Source organism: Octopus bimaculoides, chromosome 2, assembly GCF_046866305.1.
Source record: "Octopus bimaculoides isolate indiv1 chromosome 2, ASM4686630v1, whole genome shotgun sequence".
Taxonomy (NCBI): Eukaryota; Metazoa; Mollusca; class Cephalopoda; order Octopoda; family Octopodidae; genus Octopus; species Octopus bimaculoides.
This window is the reverse complement of record NC_142929.1, coordinates 85340156-85363083: the sequence shown is the minus strand read 5'-3', so window position 1 is coordinate 85363083 and position 22928 is coordinate 85340156. Positions and strand designations below refer to the sequence as shown.

Below are 22928 nucleotides of genomic sequence, written 5' to 3'. Positions count from 1 at the left end.
CAGGCTGCGAAGTTGGGTTGGGGAAGAAGCTGTGGACCAAGAGGTCCTGTAGGTTGTGGGCTCGTTTGAAGGAGGGGAGGGGTCGATTAGGGAAGATGTGGGAGGTGGAGGGGTCGGACTGGAGGCGCCGAAAAGATCGGAGAATGGGGCGTTGGAGGGGTAGGGTGGTGGGATGGTAGGTGAGGGGGAAAGGGAGGCGGGAAAAGGCAGGGCGGGTTCGGGCGGAGAGAGCAGATGCACGGTCCACAGAATGTGCTCTGGCAAGGGCGGTGTGGATGGTGGTGGGTGGATATCCACGCAGGCTAAAGTGGTGAGCCATGAGTTGAGACTGAGTCTCAAAGTCATGGCTGTCGCTACAAAGTCTGCGTAGACGGAGGAATTGGGAATAGGGGATGGAAAGTTTTGTGTGTCTAGGGTGGGAGGAGGAGAAGTTGAGATAGGAGTGTGAGTCTGTGTGTTTGTAGTGGATGGAGGTGCTAAGGGCAGAGTGGAGGATGCTGACCGAAATGTCGAGAAAAGGGACAGAGGTGCCAGAGATAGTACAGGAGAAGTGGAGGGCAGGATGGAAAGATTGAACGAAAGAGAGGAATGAGTCAAGATGTTCGCGGGAGAGTGAGGTGGCACCGATACAGTCGTTGATATACCGACCGTATAGTTCGGGAGTAGGACCAGTGAAACTGGAGAATATTTGGGCCTCAACATAACCAACGAACAGGTTCGCGTAGTTGGGGCCCATTCTCGTTCCCATGGCCACTCCCGAGATTTGCTGGTAGATATCTCCCGCGAACGAGAAGCAGTTTCGCTGGAGAGTGAGGTATCTCCCGCGAACGAGAAGCAGTTTCGCGGGAGAGTGAGGTATCTCCTACGAACGAGAAGCAATATATATGTACTAGCAGTATAACCTGACATTGTCCGGGTGTGACTTATTACGCCATCTACGATATGTCTTTGCTAGGTGAAAATCAACTAAGAAAGAAAGCCTTACAATGGAAAAAACCTTATGATGTAAATATGTTCATAATTCAAAAGACGATGAAATTAATAGGGAAAGTCTGAAGGCTGTTTAGCGTAAAATTATTAAGCGTACGTAAATTTCATCCGTCTAATTGGCTATAGAAATGCTTGTGCAAAACAACTTTTTGCGCTGCCCTAATTATACATAGCAGGGTAATCCCTTTTTGCAGGAGCTAGGACGGCAATTTATGATGAAGCAATTGCTGGCGATCTGTTGCTACACAGTTTTGCCAGAATTCTATCAGATTGGGCAGAAGATGTTGATGCACTATTATGCATTATGTGGTGAATTGCTGCAGTCTGTTGATGTCATTTTAAACCGGTTGCTTTCTTTCTCCAGCAAACTCTCTTCTTTAGAGGCATAATCTATGTATATATTAGACAGAAAACGAAAGTTATAATAGATGACAGGGTGGGTACTTTTCACATATCTGTAATTTTTCAGATTAACACCTGCACGATTACCCAACCCTAATCCTAAACCTAATCCTAACACTAACCCTAACACTAACCCTAAATCCTAACCCTAACCCTAAAGCCCTAACCCCCTAACCCTGACCCTAAAACCGTAACACTAATCCTAACCCTAACCGTAACACTAACCCTAAACCCTAACCCTGACCCTAAAACCCTAACCCTAACACCCTAGTGAAAATTGTGGTATATTTATAAAACATTGACGAACATGAGTTATATTTTACTGAATGATTGTGTACTTGCACGTGTATGCATTTGAGAGAGCGAGAAAGGAAGAGGTAGAGAGAGGGGGAGAAAGGAATAGAGGTAGTTAAAAGTTTTCTTGTGACGGCTTCTCTTCACTGCCTATTACTTCATTAGAAATATACAGATGCACATACACACATAATAGAGAAAAATGAAATAAATATGGACGACTTGCTCCGAAACACCACCGAGTGGGGAACACTTCTCAAAAATAACCTGCAGTTGTTTGCTTCAAAATTCCTACATGCTCGAAATGTACATACATCAAGGTATATTTGTAGAAAATTTCACGAAATAATATTCATTTTCCTGGAAGTTAAGAGGAATTTAAGTGGAATTTCCGAAAATTGTCCCCCCCTCCCAAAACACTTTCATCAAAAATTTTTGTATATTCGGAATCTACATAATAAATAATATATGCATAGAAAATGTCGTTAACAAATATTCATTTTTCTGAAAGTTATGACCTTCCAAAGTCGGGGAGTACAACTCTGTAGTTATGCCACATTGACGAACATGAGTTATATTTTTGTGAATGATTGTGCTTACTTGCACGTGTATGCGTTTGAGAGAGCGAGAGAGAAAGAGGGGGAGAACGGGAGCAATGTGTATATTGTTGTCACAGATCACGTATGTGTGGTTGTGTGTGTTTTTACGTATCAATGTTATGAAAAATAGGTCAAGAATACTGAGAGGAAAGTTTAATCTATGACGTCGTATGCATCACTTTCTCTCTCTTTCTCTCTCCCTCTTTTACTCTTACTCTCTATATTATATGTTGAGCGCGTGTGTAAGAACGACGTTCCAGATAGAAGGGGAGAAATATAAAAGTTGCTAGAAACAACAGCTAAATCTCACTTAAATCACATAAAGTAAACGGAATATAAAAAAATCTAATTACTGCACCAGAAAGTTCACATCGAGAAAATTCCATTGGTGTAAAAAGTTTTTCGAAAAAGTGGAAAATGTGGATTTCTATAGATAGAACACACACACACACACACTCACAAACTCAGCTTTATAGATATAGATATATATACATACATACATATATATATATATATATATATATATATATATATATATATATATATATATATACACACACATACATACATATATATATATTTCGTTTTGGGATTTGGATTTTTTATGTGATTTCGTGTGTTAAAGCATATTCTGTTGTGTCTGGGGAGAGTCATTTTCTTATTGTGCCTTGAAATTTAACACACTCACCGTTAAAATTTCCACTTATTTCTTATTTTTATTTTCCTAAAATTTTCGTTGCGTCTTGCAACATTATCAACAGTCAAGACTATTGATAAGGTTGCAAGATGCAACGAAAATTTTAGGAAAATAAAAATGAGAAATACGTGGAAATTTTAACGGTGAGTGTGTGAAATTTCAAGGCACAATAAGAAAATGACTCTCTCCAGACACAACAGTATATATATATATATATATATATATATATATATATACATATATACATATATATATATATATATATATATATATATATATACATACATATATATACATACATACAAATATATTTATAAAAAGTGTATGTGGCATATGAGTGGGTATATATTTTTTTAAAAGTTAAGTGTAATAAAAAAAAAGTTCATAATTATTGCTTACTAGTTTCAACAAGACAGCCATTATGTTCCCACACATAAAACGCTACCAAGAAATAATTATGAACTCTTCTTTTATTACACTTAACTTTTAATAAAATATATCTTTTTGATAAGGTTCATTTTTTCAAGAAGAACCAAAGTATGTAAAATCTCTCAGAAAATAAAAATTTATCTTATATAGTGGCGTTTTCAAACTTCCTTTTTATAGATACATATATATATATATATATATATATATATATATATATATATATATATATATATATATATATATGCGTACAGATAGGCATATGATAGGATTGCTTCAATATTCAAGGGGTAGTCTGAAGTATCTAGGCAACCAGGGGATAATTAAATCTGAAGGCACTCCTGAAGATTACTTGTGTGGGTACCATCTTTGTTAGAAGGTATCCAGAGGTAGGTAATTTATCGTTTAAACCGTAGTATATAATTATAATCAAGTGGAGAATGGAGAAACAAACACAAGAAGAAGCAGGTTAATTGGGCTAGTTAGCCATTGATTTAATTATGTGGAGATTGCATAATGATTCATTGACGATCGTTTCGATGTGCCAAGAACAAAATCAGAATCGGCCACAGCCTGACATGTAACTTAGCAAACATCATAGCATCTATTAAGAATACAAAAATTAGATGCATTCTATGTAGCTAGAAAGACCACGAACAACCAAACTAACAACCGTCCGACTAATAGAACAAACCCCAACCCTAATCCAACACCCCTTGTTAGCAGAGACACACACCAAAAAAACAATAGGGCAACACAACAACATACAGACATAGACACCCCTTATAATTTATGTAGCTGTAGAGATAGGAATAAATGCAATTTCTCCAATAGATGTAAGACCGAAAATGTAGTTTACCAATGCGACGTACAATCAAACGGCCATATTAGATCTTACATCGGTGCCACGAAAAACCAAATACACCTCAGATACAATGAACACCAATCTAGCTTTAAAAATAGAGTAAAGGCAAATTCAACAGGACTTAGTAGGTATATCTGGGAATTAAAGGACAATAACATCGCATACAAACTAAAATGGCATATACTAAAAACAGGAAATTCTTATAACCCAACTAACAGACGCCTCTAACTGAACGCCTCAAAATCCTAACGGCTACAACACACCTTTTAAACAAGCGATACGAAAATAACCCAATTTGTCTACACACTGCAAAATTTTCATTTTCTAAGTATAATTGAATATGTAAAAAATTTCACTTTCCAAGTATAATTAAATATGTAAAAAAGAATTTTCCTTTTATAAGTATAATTAAATATTACTAAGGTCAAAGTTAGCTCCCTCTTCACCAAAGCTTAGAGTTACTCCCCTTTACTAACACCGCCGGTGCTAAAAAACAAAGACACGCTCGAATTTTAAAAACAAACACCTGCGGAATGCGTTTGACCAAAATTGGAACTACGAGCTTGAACAGCACCCACCCTACCTCTCCTTCGCAGAAAGACTATTAACATGACTTCGACTAAAATGTAAGACTAACTTTACCTAACTCTATTCTTATACCACTATATGCATTACTATATCCACTAACTGTTATTCCTGCATCTCTCACACCATGAACTCTAACATACACCTCAACATTCTGAAGAGATCTGCCAAACCATTTGGAACACTGAAACAATCTTCAATGAATCATTATACAATCACCACATAATTAAATCAACGGCTAACTAGCCCAATTGACCTGCTTCTTCTTGTGTTTGTTTCTCCATTCTCCACTTGATTATAATTATACATACAGATATATATACATATTATATATACATATATATATGTACTTTATATATATATACATGCTACGTACATATATATATATATATATATATATATATATACATACATATATATATACATATATACATATATATGTACATACACATACATATATATACATACACATACATGCATATTTTTTTACTTACACATACATATATAAATATACATATAGGTATATACATACATATACATATATACACATACATATATATATATATATACATACACACATACATATATACATGCATACATATATATATACATACATATATATATGCATACATACTTATAAACATACATACATATATATATGCATACATATATATACATGATGATGGCCATCCACTCATGACTGAGGAAGACCATTGCCGACCTTCAGGAACATTGTGCGCTCTAGGACTAACTATATTTTGCATTTGCGGCTCCGTTGGTGGCTAATGAGCCCTGCTCTTGATAAGCATACACGACTGCAAACATTGCAGATTAAGCTTTCTCCATTCACTATATGAGCCGTGCGCTTTCGCGCAGCTCGCTTAAGTTCTTCATGCTGGATACGTGCTCTCTCAAAAGTGTCGACCCCCTTCTTAAACTGCTTCTTCCATCCATGGCGATGACAGGCATTGTTCTCCCAGTCAGTGTCCTGCATATCACAGGCCTTTAATGAGGACTTGACACAGTCCTTAAAGCACAGCCTTGGTTTCTGCCAGAGTCTCATTCCATTCACAAGTTCTCCATATAGCAGCTGCTTAGGAATCCTATCCTTCATTCCAATGTAACCGGTTCTTGTGTACCATCGCCTCAATGCTCAAGATATCAGCTGTCCTCAGGATCTGTGTGTCTGGAATTTTTGAGGTCCAGCCAACATTGAGAATGTGCCTGAGACATCTCTTATAAAAGCGTTCAAGGACCCTTACCTGACGTTTGTACAGAGTCCATGTCTCACATGAGTAGAGGAACTATGTCAGTACACATGCACGGTACACAGCAACTTTTGTTTGTCTTGCTATGCCATGCTGGGACCAGACACGAGGCTGAAGAGACCAGAAGGAATTAGTTGCTCTCTGCAACCTGAAACATATTTCCTCATCCAGGGAGCAAGAACGGCTGAGTGTGCTGCCCAGGTAGACAAACTTGTCCACTACCCTCAGAATTGTTCCTTCAACCAAGATAGCTGGTTTCACATATGGATTTCCTGGTGCAGGCTGGAACATTACAACAGCCTTGTCCAGGCTAATGCCAAGTCCAAATGCCTTCCAAGAAGCAGAAATGCAATTCATGAGTATTTGCATGTCATCCATTCTATGAGTGACTAAGTCACAGTCATCTGCATAAAGGAGGTCACAAATAGACTGGAGAACCTTTGAATTGGCAGCAAGTCGTCGAAGATTAAAGAGGCAGCCAGAAGATCGATATCTGATATATATTCCCAAAGAGCTAACCTGAGCAAAAGCATGAGTAAAAGCAGTAGCAAAGTACAAAGAAAAGAGAGTTGGGGCAAGGATGTCACCCTGCTTGACACCATTCTCTACAGGAATGGATCCCGCCATGCCACCACCAACATTGACACAAGCCTCCATTCCATCATGGATTTAATTATAGATACAAAGTGATCCGGACATCCAAGTTTGCCAAGTATTTTCCATAGAAAGGCCCTATTTACAGTATCAGACGCCTTTGTTAAATCAATGAATACCTGGAGAAGATCCATATTCTGCTCATAGCACTTCTTCTGCATCTGTCTTGCTGTGAAAATCATATCCATTGTCCCTCTACCAGATTGGAAGCCACATTGAGATTCAGATAGGACATCATTTACGAGACACCCATTCAGACGGGTAAGAAGAATATTTGCCAGAACCTTGCCAGCAGCTGATAATAGAGCAATACCTCTGTAGTTACCACACATTGTTCTGGCTCCTTTTCCTTTATATAGAGGAAGAATAATTGCATCCTTCCAGTCCTTAGGGATTGCACCATCCCTCCAGACTGCACTAAGTTCATGAAGGGACTGTGTGATGTAATTACCACCAAATCGCAAGACCTCAGCACAAATTCCATCCTTTCCAGGTGCCCTACCAAGATTCAATTTACTTATTGATGTCATTACTTCATCTATTGAGGGCGAAGAGTCTAAAGAGCCAATGATAGGTCTTTGTTGCATAGTATCAATCACTGTTTCATCCACAATTGACTCATGGTTTAGGGGTTCAGAGAAGTGTTCGATCTAGCGAATTGTGATTTCTGTTGATTTAGTAAACAGGGTGGAAGACTCCTTGGAAAGCAAAGGAACTGATGTGGAGCTCTTAGGTCCATAAGCTCACTTCATAAGATGGTAAAGCTTCTTGCTGTCATTTGCATCAGCAGCAGCCTGAACATCATGAGCAAGATCTTCCCACCAAGTGTTCTGCATCTTCCTGAGAGATCGCTGCTGTAGTGATTTTACACTGTTATAGTTGGCAAGTGCTAAACTTTGCTGCACAGTAGACTGTTCTCTGTATAGCAATACACTGTGAGCATGGCACTTTACCACCAATAGTTGCTGAACTTCAGCATCATTCTCGTCAAACCAGTCTCTGTGTCTGGCAGTCACATATCCCAGGGTTTCGGCTGCACATTGTAGAACGTGGTCTCGAAAATCCTCCCATACTGCAGCAGTTTCAATGCTGGACAAGCAAGTCTGAAATTCTTTCTTAACCACAACATCATATACCTTGTGGACATTTAGACGGCGAGGAATGCTAACTGGTCCTGTTCTTTCTTTTACTCTAATTACCATTCGGAAATTTGCTCGTAAACCAGACTGTGGTCTGTCCAGCATTCCGATCCATGGAAGGACTTGACATTACAAATGTCATAAATGTCGCACTTGCAGATGATGACATAATCCAGCAAGTGCCAAACTTTGGACTTTGGATGCATCCATGTTGTTGTGTGATCACCTTTGTGCATAAAATGAGTGCTTGCAATGTAAAGTCCGTGTTCTTCGCAAAGCTCCAGTAGCATGAGACCATTGCTATTTATTTTCCCTACTCCAAAACGTCCGAGAGCTTTCCATGTTTGCCAGTCTGTTCCAACTTTGGCATTAAAATCCCCCAGTAGAATGACTTTATCAGAATAGGGGATTTTTCTAAGTATGGCTCTCAGATGGGTATAAAACATTGTTTTATCTTCATCACAGCTAGTCAAAGTAGGTGCATAGGCACTTATTAGAGTAGCAAACCGCTTACCTTTCAAGTGCAACCATAGCGTCATTATACGTTCATTTATAGGAACAGGGAGCTCATCCAACTTCTTAAGGATATCAGATCGGACTGCAAAACCAACACCAGCCTCTCTGCGCTCCTCCTTCTGCCTTCCTTTCCAAAAAAAGGTGTATCCGCCTCCTACTTCCTCAAGCTGACCATCACTTTCCATAAGAGTCTCTGAGAGTGCAGCTATATCAATTTTATAATGGTTCAGCTCACGAGCAACAAGTGCAATGCATCTTTCAGGCCTACAATCACTCTTGTTGTCCAACAGAGTGCGCACATTCCAACATGAAATGTTTAAGTTCCGTCCAGATTTTATAAATAAAAGACACTTTGTTTTTCGAGCGCAGGGTGGACATCTGTCAGTCGCTCTAAACTGACCAGATATGGAAAGACAGGCAATTTTTGGTTCACCTTTTCTAGAACCTCCCCAGTCTCCGGGTGAGCAGTGCCCTCTCCAAATGGAGCTGCTCAGAAACCCATGCAGCAACCAAATCCTACCGCTGTCTTGGGCGACAAGGAGATGACTTTATATCTAGCATGGGCCACCTACGTGCAGGTCGCTGACTACATGCTTCCAACCTGTCAGGTCTGCATACTTCACCACCTTCCCATCGCCACAGGACTTCCAAATAAAAAAAAATATATAAAATAAAAGTATATACTAAAAATGAAGAAAATATATACTTAAAATAAGATAAATATATACTAAAAATAAGATAAATATATATAGGAAAAAAAAATGGTTCGGCAAAAGAGCCCGATAGAATAAGTACTAGGCTTACAAAGAATAAGTCCCGGGGTCGATTTGCTCGACTAAAGGTGGTGCTCCAGCATGGCCGCAGTCAAATGACTAAAACAAGTAAAAGAGTAAAAAGAGTATGTCGAGCAAAGGTCGGCAATGTCTGTGCTGAGTTTTAGGTCTAATGAGGCTTGCACAACATTTCATAGACCCTCTCCACTTTATTGACATTATCTAGAGACAAGCTGGAGCAAGATGTCTGGTGCCAATATAAGTTGCAGGCTCAGGGATGTGAGAGTGCTGTGATCTCTAGCACAAACCAAAGATCCCCAAAATGTCCAATGCCATTCCCTGCATATTTGGTTTTATGTCAGAGTGACCTTCTCCTAGAGACATATTTCAACAAAAGCTGAGGGGCGCCTCACTCCCAGTGGTCTTTCAGCACGCCGGACACCATCCTGGAATTTCTGTGTACCCATGCTATTGCTAGATAGCCGTTGAGCCTGCGCTAGGTCCATCCGAGCTTTCAACAGGTCTTGTTTTTAATCCTGTTGGGTTTCTAGCAACCCTCCTCACCAGGGTAGCCCTTGTGGGGGTGCCAGTTTAGTCACCGGCTACCCGACCATGCAACAGGTTGTACTGGATTACGTTACCAGTAGCACTTATGAGAGCCTCATACGTGACCTGGCATATATATATACATACATACATATATATATGCATACTTACACATACATACATGCATATATATATACACACACATATATATATATATATATATATATATATATATATATATATATATATATATATATATATATTGGAAAAAATAATAAGGTACTCAGATATCTGGATGGTTGTACATTTACAGATTTTTATTAATATGTCACGTTTTAAAAATATTAGTGCTTGCACCTATTTTTGTAGGTTCTTCAAATATGATTTCACTTCAGAGGATCTGTCTCTTTTTATAGTATTATTGAATGTGTAGTGGTGGAGAGAGATTTCCAATATATATATATATATATATATATATATATATATATATATATACATACACATGCATAAGAGATATGACCTACTTTTTCCTGTCTCTTGTCAGAACTCCTTTCTCCAGCGTTCACCACTTCACCTCATTATGGCTTAACAGCTCTCACCGTTTGTTTTTACTGTCCTGTATTTGTTACCACTTTAACCCTCCGCAAATTTCCTAAATTTTATTTAATTTGCTTTGCAGGAAGGACTGGTTTAACGAAGTGGCATCTTGTCCCAACCTTTGGAACGCAGAGTAGATAAAACAGGGGACAGCTGATGGAGAGATCGTTCTTTATGTTGCCTGTCTCATTTCTCTATTTGTTTCTTTCATTCTCCAAAAAAGAGTTCATTTTCCTTGTTCTTGTTTTATGTTCTCGTTTTTCATTTTGTTCATGTCTTTCTGAAGTCCTGTACCCATATGTGCATGTATATAAACATATATATGTAGGTATGTACATATATGTATGTATATACAGTCTGTGACAGACAATGTCTGTCTTTGGCTGGCCTCAAATCTCACCTGCGAACCCATGGTAAACAAACTTCAACCAGCTATTCTGATTATGTCTGTGCACACGTTTGAATGTGGTGTGTGCCAGAGGGCTTGCAAATCCAGTGGGGGTCTTAAAAGACATGTTAGGATCCACAATGAGCAGAATTTACCTGCAGGTATTGGTAGTGCAAATCAGAGGTGCAATTTGTGTGGGTGTTTTTTTTTTCAAAATACTGTCTGGTTTAAAAAGCCACATCAGACGCCATGAAAGGGCTAAGGTGTAGGTGCAGGAGGTGGTCAAACTCTGTAAGGAGTAGACAACCACCATATGTATGTATATATGAATATATATATATATTATTTATATTATTATATGATCAAACACCATGCATCCATTTCCAAGTAAGTTTTATCTTAATAATTCTGATGCGCACTTTACACCCTCTATTCTCCCTTTATCGCTATTATTCTTCTTTCTTTCTGTTTTTCTTCTCCCCCTTTACCATTCTCTTTCTCTCCCTCTCTCTTCCTCCTTGACTCTTTTGTTTCTCACATGTGACCAGCGGCTATCGTTCTTTTCTCCTTTTGCTTTACAAGATATAAGACCTAATTTTCCTTGTCTCTTATCATAGCTCCTTTCTCCAGCGTTCTCCGCTTCACCTCATTATGGCTTAACAGACCTCACCATTTGTTTTTACTGTTTTGTTCTTAATGGCCTGTTTTTGTTACCACTTTTTTTACCCTCCACAAATAAATTTTATTTAATTTGCTTTGCGGGAAGGACTGTTTTAATGAAGTTGCGTCCTGTCCCAACCTTCAAAACATGGAGTAGATAAAACAGGGGACAACTGATGAAGGGATTGTTCTTTATGTTTCCTGTCTCATTTCTCTCTTTGTTTATTTTTTTGTCTGTTTTATGTTCTCATTTTTCATTTTCTTCATGTCTTTTTGATGTCTTGTACCCATATATGCATGTATATAAGCATATATATGTAGGTATGTACATATATGTATGTATATGTGCATATATATATATATATATATATATATATATATATAATATATATATATATATTATTTATATTATATATATATATATATATATATACATACATATATATATATATACACGCACACATATATAAATACATATATGCACACACACACATATATATATACATGCATATATATACATACACACACATATATATATACATGCATATATATACATACACACACATATATATACATATATATATATACATATATATGTATCATGTGTACATAGAATCACCTGTACATTTAAATATTTTCGAAATTAGCATTTAAAGGTGCTACACTTGAACCTAGATAGAGAAAATTAATTTTTAGTGTCATATCTGATGTGAACTTACCCCCTAGTATTATATATAATAAAATCATGGGATATTGAGTTATATGATGAATTAAAGTGTATTGCATATATTATAAGCTATATGGTTTAGTATATGGTATGCTACATGTAGTTACTATCCTACGAATAATCCTACCTAGTTAGTCTGACTTCATCATGTTTTTGGTGATTAAACTATTTATTCCTTTCTATGATGTTCTACCCTACTAATCATTTTATGTATTTTGTAATCGCTTTTATGTAAGTAAGCCTCCTAATTATATACCTCCTGTGAAACTATAAAATCATGTATGTAATAACAATAACTTTATGACTTATAAAATACCCCTTCGGTCTGAATACCTCCTTACTGCCTTCACTACTACCATACCTATTGCTTCTTCTGTTGGATTATCTTTATCTCTCCCCTACCTCAAATTTTAATACTCAGTCTCTTTGAAATGTAAGTTATATATATATTTTCTTACTATTCTCTATAATTTTTTATTATTTTGTTTTCTTATTTTCATACCATCACCTATCAACCTCTTATCCCTTATAAGTTGTTAATATTCTTAAATAGAGTTATAAGCCTTCTAGTTACTTAAGTCTATGAGAGTTGATTATAACATACTCATAACAAAGTACAAATATTTGTGTTTATTTCCATGTGAGCACATAGTTAAATATGTGTATGTATCTGTGCACAACTTCCTTTTTTCCAATTTTTTTTATTCTTAGTTTAGCATGATTTATTGTCTCAGGTATTCCATAAGTAAACACCCAGAGCAGTCTTTACAGAAACCACCTAATAAGTAAATAATAAAGTACATGAATGAATATTAAACTAATTCTATGTAATCTTCCCTTTCTAATGTTGAAAATTGGTATATATACACATTTTATCTATTCTGGTTATAATATCATTCTTAATAATCTTAAATTTTATCTTTATACAACATAACAATATTGTTTATATACAATCATCCATAGAACCCCATGATAATTTCCTCTGTATTAACATCATAGGTTTCATTAGTGTCTTGCCCCTTTAACTGGTAATTAACATCTTGATTTGGGGTCTTCCCCTACCCAGCCTCATTTATAGACAGTTACTTTATACTAATCCTAAAATCCTGACAATATTTATGACCATACCCAGCTATGTGCTGTCAACTCACGCCTGCCCTCCATTCTAAACAGACACAGTCCTCTAGTCTTAGAATTGGTAGTTGATAATAAGACTAATAAATTAAAAATGAACCATAATCTTTTACAAGCTATGACCCCAACAAACTTCATACAGTTCTTAGAAGTATAGTATATTCTTAGCTACATTAGTGGCAACATGGACTCTTTCCCTATTCATGCTCTATTAGAGCATTTGAGTAAAATTATATTAATGTGTCCAACTGATTAAAAAAAATCTATTTATCTATTTATGCAACTGAGGATAGCCCTGCATTTAAATCGATGTAATGATTGCATTGTTCAATTAAATAGAGCTGCTTGAAACGGTCATACTGTATCACCTCTTGATATCTTGTTGCTTATTTTGATTATCATCATCATCATCATTGTTTAACATCTTTTTTCCATGCTGGCATGGGTTGGATGGTTCAAGTGGGATCTGAGAAGCCAGGAGGCTGCACCAGGCCCAAATCTAATCTGGCAGTGTTTCTACAGCTGGATTCCCTTCCTAACGCCAACCACTCCGAGAGTGTAGTGGGTACTTTTTACGTGCCGCCTGCACAAGGGGCCAGAGGAGCTGGCATCGACCACAATCAGATGGTGCTTTTTACATGCCACCAGCATGGAAGCCAGTCATGGCGGCACTGGCATTGGCCACATTTGGATGGTGCTTTTTACATGCTACTGGCATGGGGCTCACAACTACAATTTCCATTTGATTTGATTTTGATATTGCTGATGTTGATGTACTTGACTCGGCATCGGCCACGTTTGGATGGTGCTTTTTATGTGCTACTGGCATGGGGCTCACAACTACAATTTCCATTTGATTTGATTTTGATACTGCTGATGTTGATGTACTTGACTCAATATATATGTATATATATTGCTAGAAGATTCGTGAATATGTATTTTAATGTCTAAATCACTTTGCTGTAGTTTCTCTCATGCCAATGAATATTAATATTATTGATCATCAGAAGGCAGAATTCCCATATTGCATGATTTCAGTCTACTGGACCTCATCAGTGGGAAGTGCCAGTCACCACATGCCAGTCAAATCTTGCTGTTATGGTATATAGAACATTGGCATCTTTTCAGACACTGAAGTCACAAATAGCCAGCAGGCTTATTAAAAAATTATTAATAGTGACAGAAACAGTATTAATACTAAAAGCTTATCTTTATATTCATATTAATATGAATACCTTGTTAGAGCACCAAACACTGCATCGTTAGCCTTGAGTGATTCTCTCATGTAGGTGCTTGGTGCATAAAAGTTCACACATAGATTGCAGCAGATGAAAATCATCTGTCATGGTGCTGGAATTCGCAAAGAACACTTGCTAGCAATCCCCTTCTGAACAAAAAAACCTTCTTCACCTAAATTGAAATGAAGGGTATCTAAGGCCTGAACAATGCTGAAATAATTTAGTAAAAAAGCAACTGAAGAAATTGCAATAGCTATTAAGGAACAAGCTCATTTGATAAAGTTGGAAAAGTATTTGCACAGTGCACAATCATTACTACTCTATTAATAATCCATTCAAAAAATGTAAAATTATGAAATACATGAGCCTCTTACTAACACTTAAATGTTGAAAAAGATGAATTCATACCACATGAAATCTTGAATTGATCAGGAATAGTTTGAATAACTTCTTCAATACTAATGTCATCATAGATAGCTTCTTCAATACTGTTAATATTGGCAAGAGGAAAATCTACTCTTTCAGCAGAAGAACCTTCAGGTAAAGATCTAAATAAAACAAAACAAATTAAGGTGTCTTTATGATTCACAATTATACATTGTAAGTTGGGTGAAAAAAACCCTCACTATTTGTATTTATTATCTCTTTGTGAAAAGTAACTTTGGACTAACTTATGTCTATCAATCAAAAAAAATAATTTCAGTCTCACTTTATAGTAGAATAACTGAAAGTTAGAAAGATATCCGTGTATAATTAAACAATACTTAATGAATACATAAAATGAATGAAATAATGAATACTGTTGCTCACTAGAGATGCACAAGTAGTTAAACAGCTGAAAATCAAAATAAAATAAAGGGTAGTAGTGTTAGTGATGATTGAGGATTTTAAAATTTCTTTATTATGGTATAAATCTGAAACTGAATTGTGAATGGGCTTAGAGAAAACCCTGATTAGTTCTAGGTAATACATAACAATGAAAAGAAAAACAGCTTATCAAATAGTAATTAAAACTTTAAATAGATTGTTAATTAAAGAAAAAAACTATTCCTCTGCTTACTCAAGCAGGTAACAAATGGATAAAATTGTATTGTTCAAGAAGTAGTGGCACATCAGAGTAAAGTAGTTACTTTGTGATCTGTTTCCATACTTAAATCCAGCATTTCAATTTTGCCTTCCAGGACCAAAACAATAATTACTAATAATATATTGTAACTGGTTCGATGAAAGCTAAAATAGTATCTAACATCTACAATAAAAATACAAATGGAATCAAGAAGTTAATTTCATTCCATTGTAAAAGAAATACAAAATTGGCACACTTCCTTTTCTGTCTCTGCAAGAGAAAACTGGCATATTTCAATTGAATTCACACCTGATGCATGCATGAATAAATTTATTGACCTTCAAGGTTTAGCTGTGAAGATCTGAATAAAGAATGCTAAAAAGGAACAAAATCAATTATTGCAAAAACGTTTAATTAGGTATCACTGTAGCACTCTGTAGAAGGAGCAACAAGCATAATTTGACCATACAAAATCACACTTTTTGCTTGATCATTTTCATGTCAAAATACATTTTTTCTGTGGAAAATTACATATCATTTGAAAGTTTTGAAAGTGAATTTTCTTCTCATATACTTTTGATCACAATCCAACGCTTTCATACCATGCTAGGTCCCCTCATTCACCATCATATTTTCACCTATTCACAATGTTTGTCCTGCTTTTGTTTTGGCTGCTGAACAGTAGTGCTTCAATGCACTGGAACACTATAACTTGATCTGTGTTGAAAATGATATGGTCATGAAGAGGACATTTTCAAACTTTATTTTGTAATAAAAATCAGTGGGGGTAAGTCAAATAATCATTATTGAATATAAAAGTGAACATTTTATTGTTACTTTTCACTTAGTAGAGAACATATTTTCTTAAAGATTTTATCAAGAATTCTTGCAAATTCAATGTAGTCATTGCCAAAGCACAAAGTCAATAAAAAGGGAATACTACTAATGCTACTTGTCAAAATGGCATATTCCCACGTGGTAAGAGCTGAAATGGAATGAAAATCTAAGGCTTCAAATACTGAGTTTGAGCCAGCATTTCAAGAAATGGATGAACAAATTGGTAAGTGCATTCAGTGCATTTTTTCTATGAAAAAAATGCACTGAATTGAGCCCCAAATTAGCATGGAATCATTGTATTGAGAATGTCATTTATTTCCTTTTGCTGTTTTAATGTGAGAGTGAGGTCAAAATAAATTTGTATTTTTATATTTCATAACGATAAGCTAACCTACCCCACTCAGTTTATATATCAAAATAAAGCAAAAAAAGTCTTTTTCATGACTATCATTTTCAACATAAATTGAGTTATAGTTCTTCAGCACATTGAACTAGAATAAGCGCTACCATTTTGCAGTCAAAATCAAAAGCGGGACAATGTTGTGAATAGGTAGAAATACGATGATGATTGAGCGGATCTGGCATGATATGTAAATGTTATGTCTTGATGTTTTTCAATATTTTTTCTCCCCATAAACACATTTTATGGAATGATAATGCATGGATTTTGTTGAGCCCAAGTGTGGTTCATTGATGGGATTTAAACAAAAACAAATTTGTAATTTAAATTTTTAAACCCCACCCCTGCACCAAGTGAGTGTGTGTGTGTGTGTGTGTAAGAAAAATCATATTTATTAACAGAAAAGTATGCTATTAAAATAAATTATCTTTTACATACCTTTTTTTTAAAATCACTGTAGATAAATACTAGCAATGACCTTCTCAGGCTCTCTAATATTTTAAAATTATAAAATATTTTAAAATTATAAACAGAAATGAAAAGGGGTGGACTGAAAAAAATCATAAATTTTCAGAAAATATTTTTAATAGCATACTTTTCTGTTTATTTTTACACACACACACACACACTTGCTTGGTGCTGGTGGAGGGGAGAAAAACAAGGATGGTATTAAGTGGTCATGGTATGTGCTAGAAGCAGCAACTAAATCTCCTTTAAATCACACTTAAATTCCATCTGAAAATGTTCTCAAATTTTTTTTTTTTATGAAAACGCTTCTTTCACCATTTTGAAGTGTGTAGCACACGCACACAAAAATAAGGCCCAAATCAGTCTGGAGTGGGTAGGGGAGGAGGTGTAAAAAAAAAATTTTCCAAAATTTTTCTTATAAGAAAAAGCTTTCCCCCACCAATCATTTCCAAGGGCTTGGTGAAAAAAAATTAGAAAAATCCCAGTCGAAATAGAGAAAATCCAACTTATGCGGATGTCCTAATCCCAAACTCTGCCATTAAAATTTTGCTGAAATGGTATCATGTCCCAAAATTTTAAAAATTATTTAGTTCTATACATACAACAAACGTGCCATGACTCAACTCCCTGTGGCTTGTACTTTGGGATTCAGCTAGGTCTGAAAACATGAAAAGCTTATGATTGTGTTGCAAAATCGACTGTTTGTTACATGCAACAAGATAGGCTTTCCTAGATATTTAAAAAGTGGCCAAAAAAAGTTTCATTTTCAAGAACCTAAAAAACAAAGGCAACTACTATACCATGGTCAGTGTATAATTTGAAGATGATTATCACCTCAGTTTCATTTAAGCCTAATTAGGCAAAATTTCAACCAATTCACTGACCATTCAAATTATCATATTTCCTAAAATATTCAGTCAAATTTCAGAAATGAGGTATCAAAATGTTACTTTTTGGATGTTCTCCAAGAAAAAGTACAGAAGACGTTGGATTTAAATATTTTCAAAAATTCAGCATGATACCTATTTTAATAGTTTCTGTTACTTAGGTACCTTTTGAGACATTTCACTATTAATAAAGAAATAAGATAGTAAAATAAAATACTACACCCAACTACATGTATTATATATATCTAATTGCATCCCTCTCAGTTCTGACTTTAATTTCACCACTCTTTAACCCTTTTAACTGGCCAAAAATTGTTCCCCCTTTGACCTGGTCAAATCTGGCCGTATCTGATTTCTCTATGAAATTGCTAAGAAAATAAACAAATCGCAATATTGAATTCTTGTAGCTTTGAGATAATGTGAGATAAAGCCTTTCCCGCCTTTATTCAAGTAAAAATATGATGAAATCTTTTAGACTTCTTGGTTTTTTCAATGTTTGAAAAGAAGTGTATATCTTAGTTTTTAGCAATATGACATCAGCAAGTAATGATTCCAACTTTGAAGGTTTTACTCTTAATGATGCACAAAATATAAATGAAAATACAGTGATTTGTCTTCGGATGGATCATATTGACATCTGTGAATCTTCGTCGGATGAGGAAGATTTTGATAATGAAAGTGATGAAAATGATATTGGAAATGTTACAGCAACATGGTTGAACCACATGGTTCAACCACAATTCCTGATTTCTCAGAAAAGATTAGTCCACAACACTGTCTACCTCCCAATGCTCAACCATTGGAGTATCTATTTTTATTTTTACCAAAAAGTTTTTTTGAAACTGTTGCAGAGGAAACAAATGCTCAATACATAATCTCTGTTCATGGAAGACCCAATCCACTATGGCAGTCAACTGCGGGAATGTAAATTTTTTTACTATAAACATTATGTTTAGTATTAAACAGCTTCCTCAACTGTGGAACTACTGAAATCCTGATATAAGGTATGGTGATCCATATATCTCCAGTAAAAGGCCACACGGTACCTCTGCCACCAAAGGACTATGAACATTTGAAATTTTGGACTGACATCGTATCTCAGTTATGTGAGGGCTTTTCTTCTAGAAAGCACAGAGAAAATATAGATTTTCTCAACAGAGAAAATATAGACTTCCATAAAGTGGAAAAAATAAATGTGAACTAACCATATAGAAAGGTAATTGTTTTAAACAACTGATATAGTCAATTGAATAACCTAATTTGCAAGGTTCCAACAAGAAATTTGACAATTTCAGACTGAAAAGAAAAATGGTTAACTGGAAATGTTAAGCTAAATAAGTTATTCTGCTGGCCATGTTTGTTATTCAGTTTAGAAAAAACGGTTTGGAATGATAAAGGTTACGATAATTTAAATAATCTACATATGGCCATGGTAAAACATGAATGTTCTCAAAGACATATACAATCTTTGATAGATCTTAAAACATTTGGGAATGTTTGGATAGACTTGCAATTGGATGCTTATAAAAAAATAGAGCATATAAAGTTAAACAAAACAGAGTCATTCTGCAGTGATTAATCAATTTTTCTCAGTCACCAGGAATTGTCGTTTTGGGGTCAGTTTGAATCTAAAGAATCTAAATAATCATGGAAATTATAAAGAACACTTATATTTAATCAGCAAATCATCATCATCATCATTGTCATCAGCCACAACAATGACTTCACTTGCTTCAACAGGACTTCTCAAGTGCAGTTTATTCCCCAATGATTGAAGGGTACTCTTAAATGGGCTGGTTATGCTGCACTGGCATAGGCCATGGTTACAGTCTCACTTGGCTTGCCGAGTCTTCTCAAGCACAGTATATCTCCAAAGGTTTCAGTCACTTGTCATTGCCTTGATGAGGCCCAACATCTGAAGGTTGTGCTTCACTACCTCATCTCAGGTCTTCCTGGGTCTACCTCTTCCACAAGTTCCCTCTATTGCTAGGGTGTGACACATTTTCACACAGCTGTCCTCATCCATATGTAACACATGGCCATACCAGTGCGGTCATCTCTCTTTCACACATCTTCTTATGTCCAACATTTCTCTCAGGGCACTTACACTGTTGTGTATGCACACTGACATTACATATCCAGCGGAGCGTACTAGCATCATTCCTTGCAAGCTTATGCATGTCCTCAGCAGTCACGGCCCGTTTCACTGCCATGTAGCATGGCTGTTCATACACCTGCATCATACAGTCTACCTTTTACTCTGAGCGAGAGGCCCTTTCTCACCAGCAGAGGTAGGAGCTCTCTGGACTTTGCCCAGGCTATTCTTATTCTAGCAGCTACACTTTCAGAGCAACCAGCCCCACTACTGACTTGGTCTCCTAGGTAACGGAAGCTATCAACTACTTGTAGTTTTTTTCCCCTGGAATGTGACGGGATCTGTTTTCTGCACATTTTCAGTGTTTATTGCCCCTGAGCAATTGCCACACACAAAAACTATCTTCCCAGTTAGCCTTCCTTTGATATTGCTGCACCTCTTATGTGTCCTGGCAAGCCATCTTGATACAGCTTTTTTTTCTCAAGTCTCTCAAACAGAATTCAAAATGACTTGGTCAATGCATTTCAGAAAGTTATGTTGGATGAAATACAAAATGAACTGAAGCAGGCTAAATTCATAGCTATTTCTGTAGATGAAACATCCGATGTGTCGAACTATTCTCAACTGTTAATTGTTTAACATTATGTTACAAAAGATTGTGTTATTAAAGAATGATTTATCAGTTTTAACGATCATTCAGCAAATGCTTCATCTGAAAATCTTTTTAAATGCATTGAAACATGGAAGTGTGGAAACAAATTAAATTGCACAAACTTATGATGGTGCTTCTACAATGGCAGGACAATTAAATGGGTTGCACTCCATGGTAAGAGAGAGATATAAATGTGCGATCTTTGTTAATTGTTGTGCTCATGTCCTAAATTTAGTTCTTTCACAAGCATGCTCTGCTTTAAAAGAATGGAAGATATTTTTTTCTACAATAAATGAACTGGGTACATTTTTTACGAAATCACCTAAAAGGGTTAATGCAATAGATAACATAGTTAAAAAAGATTTCCCAAAGCTACAGGAACAAGATGGAATTATTTCTCACATCTTGCACTTGCTACAAAAGAAAATTATAATTTCATAATCAGCCTTTTTGAAGGCATCATTGAAAATCCTGAAGCAGTGATGATCATGTCATATCTGTTGTTAGTGATTTTTTTCTCAACAGGGTGAAAGCTTCTTCACCAATGGGATCCAGGTACTGTAACACCGATGGAAGAAATGTGTGGACTGCTAGTGGGGACTATGTTGAAAAATAAATCTCATTTGGTCATATTCCATGAGAGTGTATTGATCAGCCTATAAACTTTTCAGCTGATACTCATATTTATTGCATGACTCACCTCAAAAGCCACCACATGCCACTGAAATACAGTAAAGTCTAAAGCTCCGTTCTCCAATCAACTCCAACCAATATTCCACAAATTTAATTATGAATGAATGAATTAAAAAGTGAAAATTAGAAAATAAAACACAAACAAAAAATAAATTTTAACACTTACCGAATGGGCCTATTATTGGCTTTAAGCATTTCAGCTTTTATGCGCCTCATCCATTCCTATCAGTAAATATTCATATTTCCTCAGAATTACTCAGAAAAAAGAAAAAGAAAAAACAAAAAAAATTGCACATGTACATATGCAAATCATAATAAAGAAAAAACTCAAACAACTTACGTAATTTTTCTGAAAAAAAAGAGGTTGTGAGTAAGAGTGGAAATGAACAGTACAGGAAATTAAATTGTTTGTGCTATTTGGCTGGCATTGTACTTAAATGGTGCTCAACTCTAAGAGAGAAATTATTACTGGAGCTTTCTGCTAACATACTCATGCATGGTCTTCTACTGAAATATGCTCATCTTTTCATCTGATGACATGTTGCCTTAGAGTTGTGTGACTTCTTTGGACATGTTTTCAAGGTTATCAGGCAAGGAATGTTGCTTGAGGAGCTACTTTCTGAGTCACATGATGTTATTTGCCTTGTGTATGCAAACTTGGTCAAGGGATGTACTTCAACATTTTGTGGTTAAAAGATGTTGCCAAAGGGATATGATATGATATTCAAAGGCAATCTGGATCAATGTAAAACCTCTGCCTCCTTGTTTTTATTTCAGGTAGAGGTGGTCTACATCGCTGTTGATGTGAAAACTATTTGTGTTGGTCAGTATCTTCCACGTTTTCACATCAATGACTCAGATCTCATCAAACATCCAATCATGTAGCCCAAATCTGGTACTGCAAACATATTGTGGGCCATGGTTTTATTGAATGCAAAGAGTTCCAAGGTCCATAATTTCCTTATCCAGCGAAAATATTCTTTAGTGACTTGTCTTGTTACAGGTACCATTGTAAGATATGTTTTCATCTACTCCTAGGTACCTGTAACATTCCTCATCAGATATAGGAGAAACAGTTAAATCATTTGATGGAGGTTATGCTAGTATGGTTTACAGTTTTCCCACTTTTCACAACCATACAGCAACACATATCCTGACCAAACTCCAACCCTATATCCTTTGAGAATGTCCTAACCAGTTCAAGGCTCTTTTTCATCTCATGCATATGGTACACATGGCATACAGTTTCAAGTTATCGACAAAGAAGCAGCGTGTACTTTTAGTATATCTATTTCCTTGTGAACCAGTGAAATACCCCTCAGACTTCCTCAA

At 35.9% G+C, this 22928-nt stretch overlaps 1 protein-coding gene across 1 annotated transcript in view; it reads right to left on the bottom strand.

Annotated features, from left to right (window-relative positions):
- The window catches only part of LOC106882591 (uncharacterized), a 342852-nt gene that overhangs the window by 153752 nt on the left and 166172 nt on the right, over positions 1-22928 (bottom strand). The window contains exons 5-6 of the mRNA XM_089347102.1: positions 21763-21818; positions 14907-15046 (exon numbers count right to left, since the gene is read on the bottom strand). Of these exons, the coding sequence (XP_089203228.1) occupies positions 14907-15046; positions 21763-21818 (196 nt within the window). The remainder of the gene's footprint in view (positions 1-14906; positions 15047-21762; positions 21819-22928) is intronic.